This window comes from Amblyomma mixtum, chromosome 4, assembly GCF_055824585.1.
Source record: "Amblyomma mixtum isolate Tamu chromosome 4, ASM5582458v1, whole genome shotgun sequence".
In the NCBI taxonomy this organism is placed as follows: Eukaryota; Metazoa; Arthropoda; class Arachnida; order Ixodida; family Ixodidae; genus Amblyomma; species Amblyomma mixtum.
In genome coordinates, this window is record NC_143015.1 from 117840546 (window position 1) to 117851222 (window position 10677).

Consider the following 10677-nt stretch of genomic DNA (forward strand, 5'->3'; position numbering starts at 1 on the left):
CGATTCAGAATGACCGCGGTGATAGGGCAGGCGACGTAGGCTACATCAGGGACGGGAGGAGAAGGCGACATAGGGATGTAGACAGCAGCTTGTGGCGGGAGACGAGCAAAGTCGGTGGATTGAAGGCGAGGTGAGCTGGTGGAGTCGTCATTGCACAGGGGCAGATCCAATCGGAGAAGGCCTGAGGAACAGTCAATAAGAGCTGAATGGGTGGTTAAAAAGTCAAGGCCAAGGATTATATCCTGAGGGCACCTGGTCAGGACGGTGAACAGTACGGGTATATGACGGCCGGCAATGCTGACTCTCGCAGTGCACATTCCAATCACGGCAGCGGGGCTGCCATCGGCGACCCGAAACGTGGACATGGCGGCAGGCGTTAAAACTTTCTTCAGACGGCGGTGCAAAGAAGAGCTCAGGACATACACTTGGGCGCCAGTATCAATGAGGGCAAGGACCGGGACACCATCCACGAGAACATTCAGGAGATTACGTTGGGCAGCAGGGGTCAAGAGAGGATTTTCAGGCCGGGTCAATGATGCAGCGTCACCTCCGGGGGCTGCATCGGCTAGTTTTCCGAGAAGTGGCGGGAGGTCGAAGGAGAAGGGCTGCGGCGTGTGGTAGAAGAACGGGAGCGGCGGCCTAATGGGGAAGGTGAGCGGCTGGACCCACGAGCGTGCGGAGCGGGCTCGTCACGGAGCGGATCGGGACGTGGTGTGAAGCGGCGCGGGCCGTAGTCGTTGCGGCGGTCGACGAAGGAGTAGGGGCGAGGTGGCTGGGACCAACGGCTGCGGCAGTGACGGGAGATGTGTCCGACGCGAGAGCAGGTAAAACAGATCGGCCTGTCATCAGAGGTACGCCATTCGGCAGGATTGCGATATCGGTACCGAGGCGAGAAGCTGCGACTGTAAGTGGCAGCTGCGATTACTGGAGGGTCCGGGTTGGCATGAGCGTTGTCCACGACGCGAGGGGAAGGGACGGCCATGTTCGCAACCTCCTGGCGAACGACGGCTTGGATGAGGGCCAAGGTGTTGTCCGGCAGTGGCAAGGAAGAAACAGCGGGCGTCATCGCCTCCAGTTCGCGGCGCACGATACGGGCTAAGTTAGCCGGGTCGGAAGGCTGCCGCAATGTTGGGAGATCTTCACAGGAGGAGCTATCAGCAGAGTTCGGCAGCCGGTCAAAACGGTGAGAAATGCGCCGGTGTTTGGCTTGCTCGAAACGCCGGCACACCTCAAGAACAGAAGCGACCGTGGAACAGTCTTTGCATAGAAGCAGATTAAAGGCATCGTCGGCAATGCCTTTCAGTATGTGGCCAACTCGATCTGCCTCGGACATGTCTTTATCAACTTTACGGCACAAGGCGAGGACGTCTTGTATGTAGGCTATGTATGGCTCGGAGGAAGTTAGGGCACGTGACGCGAGTGCCTTCTTGGCGGCGAGTTGGCGGCCAATGGGTTTTCCGAAGAGGTCGCGGAGCTTCTGCTTACAGATGTCCCATGAGGTCAAGTCATCTTCGTGGGTTTCGAACCACACTCTTGCGGTGCCGGTCAGGTAAAATATGACGTTAGCGAGCATCAGCGTTGGATCCCACCTGTTGTGCGTGCTGACGCGTTCGTAAAGGGCCAGCCAGTCGTCCACATCAACGCCGTCTGTACCGCAGAACGTGCCCGGTTCGCGGTGGTGGGCGACGACGACCGCTGGCGATGTTGACGGAGAGGGAGATGGCTCGGACTCGGTAGACATGTTGGCGAGACGGCGGCCACGGCGGAGAGCCAGCTTGAGGTCGGGGATCGAATTTAGCAACCTCCACCAAATGTTACGAGGTGGCAAGCCAAGGAAATGGACGACATGATGACAGATGATAATATGATTTAATGGCTGCGAGCCTAGCGCGAGCGCTCCGTCCCGCGCCAATGCCCTCTTCTGTTTTCGTAACATGACCCGGGTCCTCCGAGCGATCGTCCCGATCGATTCCATGAATTCTGAATGGTGGCGTGGCGATGACCATGATCAGAAAGGATAGAAGAAGATGAAAGGCTTGCCACCAAGATCAACGAGATGACCTGGTGAACGGTTGTCCCTGGAGCTTCAGGTCCAGCGGTCGGTTGCCCACAGCCGAAGGTCAAGGAAGGTTTAAGGACTCGCAGCACAGCTTGCGCGGGGGTGCCGTCGTGGTTCGGGTCGTCGTCGGGTCATGCTGCGTCTCGTCCTGGTCGTCGTGTCTTGTGGTCGGGGCTGGGGACGGGGCGGGGGAAAGCGGCTGGTCGGTTCTGGTCTGTTCGGTTCTGGTCTGGTCGGGCTCGGGTTGAGCCGGCGGCGGAGTCCAGGTCCCCTCGGCCAACGACGAAGGCAAGCAGACGGCGGCGATGCTCCAGGGACCAGGAGGACGATGAGTACCCCGCACCTCCACCAAATGATACGTGGCGGCTAGAAGCAGCAGTAGAAACAGCAGAGGTAGCCTGCTTCGCAAGGGACCGACGGCTTGGAGTAGTCTCTCAGCACACCAGCGCGCACCTCAGCGTCGTCTTCGTTACAAGACACTTCGTCGTCCTTCCAGCGTCCGTAGCAATATTTTATTAAGGGCGAGGGAATGTTTTCTTACACCGATTTTACGCATGTTGCACTTCGCGTTTGTCAACAGTCACTTATGTTACTGCCTAGAGACATGGGGTGGTGCCTCTAAAACGCACCAGAATCAATTTTGTGCTTGCAGAAATGTGCTGTTCGTACCATGGCCTTCGCAAAAGCAACGGACCCTAGCCGACCACTCTTTCAATAAATTCGAATATTACCGCTATCATTTGCGAACAAACTAAAGATAGCTGAAATAATAAACACAGAAATAAGTACTAATGATCTATTTCCTCTTACACTCTTTAGATCGCTTCTCAGACAAACAAGAGGCGCCACTAATAATAGATTTAACCTACCGTCTTTTCACAACACTTACGGTCCAAGATATGGAATGCGATTCCCGATGACATCAAATTCAAACATAATATTTCGGCCTTATTGAGAAACATTTTTCTTGTCTGTCGAGAGCTGTGGGACTAAATGCGTTTGTGTTTGGTTTTGAAGATTTTAGAATACGTTTGTTTGTCAGAATTGTATGCGCTTTACATATTTGCAATGCCGCGATTGTAGTGTCTGACGTCGTTTTGTACATGTAGTTTGAATGTCTGCCATTTATTTTGTGAATATTCTGTATTTGGACCTTTCACTAGCCGAGCTGGCTATGGGTCCAATCAAGTTCTGATGTATTGGTTTCACGAAATAAAATCCTGCTGCTGATGATGATAAATCTATTAGATCTGATACTAACGTCACATATAGAAAACTTGATATCACTCTTCAATCTGCCAGGAATCAGTGACCCCTCAGTAATTCACGCCACGTTTCTCAACCACTTACCCCGCCCCCAAAAAATTAAAACAATCAAACTTTATGATAAAGGAGACTATGAAAGCATGAACAGTGAACTTGGTGCGTTCCGAACCTGGTTCCTTACCAGTTTTCATGATCGCACTCCTGAATCTAATTGGCTGTTATTCAGAAACGAAATGCACGCTCTCATCGAGAAATTTATACCTACTAACACCCTTAACCGAGCGCCATGAATAACGTTGGTTCAATTCCGTGCTAGAGCCCATGAATAACAAAAAAAGCGACTTTTCCGAACCGCCAAAAAAACGAATAACCCCAACACGTGGCAAAATTATTACGAAGCAGAAAGATCCTATAACTTACGAGTATACAAAACTAAAGAGTCATTTTTTTTCTACCTCACCCGATATGATTCATACAAACCCGCGACAATTCTGGAAATGTATCAATCCTAACCCCGTCAGAAATATAACACTGTGCGACTATGATTATAATCTAATTCTAGACCGTCACTTTGCGGAAGTTTTGAATTTATCATTCAGCTCAGTTTTCACTCACGAACCGGATAAAGAATTACCCAATTTTCCTTCCTATAACTTTCCACCTGTGCCGGATTTCAGCTTTGAACCTGATGGCATTGTCAAAATAACCGACTCTTTAAAGTTAACCTCCTCAGCTGGTGCTGACGGAATTAATACTAAAGTGTTAAAAAATACAAAATACAAAACATGCTACTAGCACCATATTGTCTCATATATTTCAGCAATCCCGTTCATCATCATCATACCACATGACTGGAAAATAGGCATGGTCATCCCAGTCCGCAAAAACGGGCCTTCATCTTCTCGTCATAATTATCGACCAATATCTATCACGTGTATCACTTCTAAGCTAATGGAATATATAATTTTCTCTCAAATTATAAAATTCTTTGTGTCCGTCAACTTTTTCCACCCTACCAGCGTGGCTTCCTAAAAGATTTATCTTGCGAAACACAATTAGCCCTTTTTATTAATGACCTCAGCTCTAGCATTGACCATAACATACCTATTGACGCCCTCTTCTTCGATTTTAAAAAAACGCTTTTGATAAAGTTCCTCACAAACGACCTTTCCTAAAACTGTACGTCTCAATGTTAACAAATCTGTCTTTAATTGGATATGCAGCTTTCTCACTAATCGAAAGCAATTTGTTTTTACTAATAAATGTTCATCTTATTCCTCAGTTATAACTGGGGTACCTCAAGGCACCATCTTGGGCCCCCTTGTTGTTCTCATAGATATTAATGATTTGCCTGCTAACATATGTTGTAACATTCGCATGTTCGCTGATGATTGCGTTATCTACCGGCCTATAACTAACAGCCTTGACATTTTTCTTCTCCAGTCTGACATTCAGCACGTACTAACCTGGTTTAATATATGGGTAATGTCCTTAAATGTGAAAAAAAAACATCTCTGCTATCATTCCACCGACGTCATTCATAACCATCTTCAAGATATCTAATCGGGAATGCAGAAATGTCTGCAGTATTAACTTACAAGTATTTAGGCATCCATGTGACACCTGATCTAAACTGGTCTTTTCATATATCTCAGGTTACTAACGAGGCAAATCGCGTCCTTGGTTATTTTCTACGAACCCTGCGACTAGCACCCCCATCAGTGAAATCCCTTGCAACAGTTATTCGTCCCAAATTAGAATATGCATGCGCGGTCTAGGACCCTCATTAAATTACCTTTCCACTACTCTCGAATCTGTACAAAATCGCTCAGTTCGTTTCATTTTCTCATCCTATTCTTATCATGTAAGTGTAACTGAAATAAAGCGCAATGCTCATCTCACCCCCTTAGCGAACCACCGAAAAATTTCCAGACTGTGTCTGTTTCATAAGTTCTATTATCATCCATTGCTTAACTCCATTATCAGCCCCGCACATCGCCTCTCCAAGCGCACAAAACACGGGAAGGCCATCTATCCTCCTCCTGCCCGCACTTGTGCGCATCTGTCATCATTCTTCGTTCATACAGCAAGGGACTGGAATGACCTGCCAAACGCCATCGTGGTTCAGACCGACTCATCATCATTCAAATCGTCCATCGAAGAAATGTACGGCTGAGTATTCCACCCCCTCGTGTAATACCCCTTCAATGGGGCCTTTGAGGTACAGCCCCGCCCCGCCGCGGTGGCTCAGTGGTTACGGCGCTCGGCTGCTGACCCGAAAGATGCGGATTTGATCCCGGCCGCGGCGGCTGAATTTCTTGAAGGCGAAATTCTAGAGGCCCGTGTGCTGTGCGATGTCAGTGCACGTTAAAGAACCCCAGGTGGTCGAAATTTCCGGAGCCCTTCACTAAGGCATCTCTCATAGCCTCAGTCGCTTTGGGACGTTAAAACCCAATAAACCAAATAAATAAATAAATAAATAAATAAATAAATAAATAAATAAATAAAAGTAAAAAGTCATACTCCTGTAGACGTAGGGCCCAGCGCAAGAGGCGACCGCGTGGGTCTCAGAGATTAACGAGCCAGCAGAGGAAGTGATCATCAGTCACAATGGTTAATTGGTGGTCATGAAGGTATGATCGGAACCTCTGCACGGCAAAGATCACAGCGAGGCATTATTGTTCCGTAACAGTGCAGTTGCGTTCTGGCTTGCTGACGGAGGGGTTCGCGTACGCAGTAACGTGCTCCCGGTCATCGTTTGCTGAACCCGAACAGAGCCGATGCCAGACCCACTAGCAGCACTGTGAAGCTATGTTAGGGCGGAGGGTTCGAAAATCCGGGGGACGGGATGTGAGATCAAGAGACACTTCAGACGGCGGATGGAGGCATCGCACTTGGGAGTCCATTCAAACTGAGCTCTTTTGCGGAAGTGGCGCGTCAGCGCATAAGCAATGTCGGCAAAGTGGTGAATAAAACGCCGGAAGCAGGAACATAACCCCAAAAAACTGTGAACCCCTTTGACTTTCCGTGATGCTTGAAAAGTCTTCACAGCTGCTGTTTTCTGAGAATCTGGCCTCATGGGCTGGTCATCGGTGAAATGGCCGAGCACTAACGCTTGACGCTCGCCAAACAGGCAACACTACGAATTGAGGACCAGGCCGGCGTTATAACTGCCGTTATTGCCGGCGTTATAAAATCCTTATCACACACGAGCTAAGAGTGGGCTTGTGCATGCCAGGCGTACGAGGCGTACCAAGCCAGTTCTCAATAACGCCCAACCGACCCAACTTCCACCACGTTGGCACTCCTTCGTCTTCGCTCGTCCATGGAAATATGATATGGTTAGGTTTGGTTTATGGGGTTTGACGTCCCAAAGCGACTCAGGCTATGAGGTACGCCGTAGTGAAGGGCTCCGGAAATTTCGACCACCTGGGGTTCTTTAACGCTCACTGACATCGCACAGTACACGGGCCTCTAGAATTTCGCCTCCATCTAAAATTCAGCCACCGCGGCCGGGATCGAACCCGTGTCTTTTGGGCCAGCAGCCGAGCACCATAACCACTGAGCCACCGCGGCGAGGTAGAAATATTATATGCCGATGATACTACAATACTAGCATCTGACAAGTGCATACATGCCTTAACACATAAATTGAATGTTGATGATGCAAACTTAGCACCGTGATGTCAAAAAAACATGCCGACAGTTAAAGCCTCTAAATCTACCTTTGTCATCTTTTCATGGCCTCATAAGTCTATTCCTGAATCTCCACATATTTCCCTAGACTCTCACATAGTCACTGCTTGTTTCTTGGAGTGATGTTTCTTGAATTAGATCTTGACTGCCACTTAAGATTCCACAGATATTAAACTGTCTAAGAACAGCAAGATATTCCATAAACGTACTCATTAAGCTACGAAATTAATTTACACTTGCTAATCTCACTCTAGTACACATTCATCAACAGTCATATTACTACTGTATTCCTTCTTTAGGAAACACCTACAGAAAACACGTCACCGCTAGAACACATACAGAATCAAGTTATACGCTTTGTTTGTAATGTTAGATAACAATTTATGCAGTGCTGCACCCTTACTTCAGGCTCATAACATGCTAGGGATCTGATTTATGGTTGATTATTACCTTGGCATTCTCATATATAAGTTCACGAAAGTATCACTTTCCATCACGACAATTATTAGTACCCAGTTCCCTCGACGAAGTTGCACTCGCTTCTCACGCCAAAACTATTTCCTGCAGCCGAATTCTAGAATTAACTGCGCTTAATTCACATTAAATATCTCTGCCTCATTGTTGTGACATTCATTACCATTTAGTGTAAAGCAATAATCTAGCATTCATGCTCTCAAGTGTAGTTTTCGTACTTTTCTTCAATCGCGGTAAACAATTTTTTCATTCATAGAGCATACAGAGAACTTGAATATTTTTGCTCTAGTTATGCATTTATATACCTTTACCGAAATTAGGTTTCGTTTATAGTTGCATCATCTTGCATTTCTGCGTTTTACTTATTAATTCTGTATTCAATTTCTGTTTATCCGCTTTTTGTATGTGATCATTTTTTCAAGTTTGTAACAGGAAGTCCCCTGTGGAACCGTTGGCTTTGGGACCACCTCTTGTATTCATCAAACATATGTACGCACTGATTATTCTTTTAAAATAAACTGATTCTGATTCTCTATCGACTTTTGAGACCGGTGTGTGCCACACATAGCACAATGAGCTGAAGCTAGTTGCGGGGAAGTTGTAGCAAGTAGAGATGGCGTTGAGGAAAAAAGAATGAAGACAGGTAACGCAGATAGAAGGCTACCGCACCATACAGCCGTGCGCGACATGACACGGAGCCATCTGCGAGGCATGGACCCCAGGACTGGCCAGGTTCATGGGTGGTCCCCCTTGTTTTTCTATCTCTCTCGAAACGTGCTCGCTGCTCCCTTTCTTACTTTTGTCTTTCTCTTGTATATGTTTATTTCCCAGCTCTTGTGAAAACTTACAAAAACATAGCAGTCTTAAAGCTGAAAAGGATGAGAGCGCATCGCTCGTTGAGTCTACTGTGCGCACGTCCCCGCAGGGAGATGTCTCAGCTCAAGGTTGACAAGAATTAGTGGCTCATTTTATTAACTACAGCAGTTCTCAAAACAAAAAGCAAGCAGACGCGAACATTTCGATAATACATTGCTGAAACTTTGCTCTTTCCTCAAAACAAAATTTCTAGAGAGAGAGAGAGAGACAAAACGTTTTATGCACTGCTCCTGGGGTCTTGGTAGTCTTAATGGGTGAAATCACTAGTCAACGACTCCTCTGGCAGATGCTACAGCTTCGGCCCGTTCAACCAGTGAACGCTAATCTCTGGGTTCTCAGCTAGAACGCGCAACGCCCCACCGCTCCGGTGTGATATTGTTTTCAACTGGGACAGCAAGGTTGTGTTGGCACGCCCATGTGGTATGGTATAGTGTGGCTGTGTCTCCACATCATGGGCATGCGGGCCTTTATATAGTGTGGAGTTCCTGTTCAGAATAAATCAGCGCTGATGTGCGTTTGGAGCTGTATCCAATTTAGTCTGCTCATTAGTGAGTTGGCTAGCGGGTGGGGCATAGACCGTCCTCAGTCCCCTAGGTGCTGCAGTATGTTGCCGTACGTCTTGGTAACTGGCTCGAGCGACGGCGCCCGCTGCGTGGTTTTATTCGCTTAAGCCACCTTGGTTTCGAACGCGGAGAGCTTTTTTGCCAATTTGCCTCTCAGAAAATTCAGACAGGCAGTTTGCGAGTCCCAGATGATAACCAAGGATTCGCCTCTTCTCTTGCCTTCGGCTACGGTGAAGTCATACTTTTAAACTTTGCGGAAATTTGTGGCTTCTTTTTGGATGTCTAAACTGTGCGCGCTGTCTTGCAGTCGTCGAGGTTCGTACGTGAGCAGCGCAGCTGCGCAGCTGCGCATGACCGATCTGTTGCTAGCGAGATATGGAATGCAATCCCTCTGGAAGGCTGGAAGGGGGCGGGGGGGGGGGGGGGGGGGGGGGGATTCCCCGTGACAAAGGCCCCGAAAGCAGTGTATCGGGAATTTCTGAGGAAGCGCTGCTGGGGCGCGGTTAAGCAATCAGCAAAACTTCAATAAAACGGAGAGCTGAGCTAGTTGGTACATGTTGCTTGGAAAAAACAGCGCCAAGTCGAAGGACAAAGAAAAGAGGACAGCGCCGGTCCTTTGGTCTCTTTTCTTTGTCCTTCGTCTTAGCTTTGTTTTTTCCAAGCAGTCAGCAAGCAACACGATCCCTCGGGGTAAGCACGGACTACGGAGCGGAACTTTAACAGAATGAAGACAGCAGCTGAAATAGGCATCCCCGAAGACGGAAAAGCTCTTTCGATTGAGTGGCTGCTATGCGAGAAGACTGGGTTTTTGTACCGGTTTCAGCAGCTACGTCGTAAAGCTAGAGGACCCACCGCGCGAGCAAGAGGACCGGAGTTCGAATGCTGGTGCCGCGCGATTCTCCACAGGGTTTTAAAAAAACTCACTTGTCGATGAAATTTCATAACCAGGCCTGGGCTGCGCCCGGACCTGGGTGACCAGAATTGAATACGCACTCCCTCACCAGGGCAAGCTTTGGCCACCCTGGTTTAGTACATGGCCAAAACCAGTGTTGTAAGCGTTACCGAAAAAAAAGTAACTAAATACGTTACTCGTTACGCTATAAAAAAAAGAACGCTTTACCGCCCTACGTTACCTACAAAAAAAAAGGTAACGCGTTACCGTTACCGCTACCGAAAAACAGTATCGCACGTTACTTTGCCGTTACTCCATGCCAATAAATTTTAATCAGTGCGTCTTCGCTGTAACTGTAACCGGTAATTCGTCTTCTCTGCAAGGCTTGTTTTCCAACCAAAAGATATCAAACCCAGACGACACGCTCATATTCTTCAAGCGAATGAAACCTCCGGATTGTCGCACTCTGCTTGCAACAGAGTCTAGGCAGGAAAAGAAGGGAAGCCGTCCTTTTTCACAGTGCTGTAGGGAGTGGGTTGTTCCTTGTTTTGGCTAGGGGAGAAATGGGGGGGGGGGAGGTATGACTATGAAGGGGGAAAATTGGTGCGACAGGGTTGTTGGGCAGAAAATTTTTAGAAAGTTCAGCATGAGCTAGCTCACTATTGCCGGCACGGGCACAAAGGCCCATTGCCTTCTTTTTTCCTATACTTCGGTGCTACAGCCGGTTGACTGCAATCCCTTTTTTTGTGCTGTACCATTGTACTCTTTCGACGGCTATCTTGGGGGCCATCTTGAAGTAAACTGGCGACATTCCCTACTTTACTCAGAAAAGGGAACTGCTTCCACAAAGA

The 10677-nt window shown here is 47.9% G+C and overlaps 1 protein-coding gene across 1 annotated transcript; it reads right to left on the minus strand.

Annotated features, from left to right (window-relative positions):
* Nucleotides 1-565: 565 nt before the first annotated feature.
* Nucleotides 566-1741, minus strand: LOC149348057 (uncharacterized). Its single transcript, XM_089585727.1, has one exon. It carries the CDS (start codon nt 1739-1741, stop codon nt 566-568), a length of 1176 nt encoding a protein of 391 aa, XP_089441853.1.
* Between the last annotated feature and the right edge of the window lie 8936 nt (nt 1742-10677).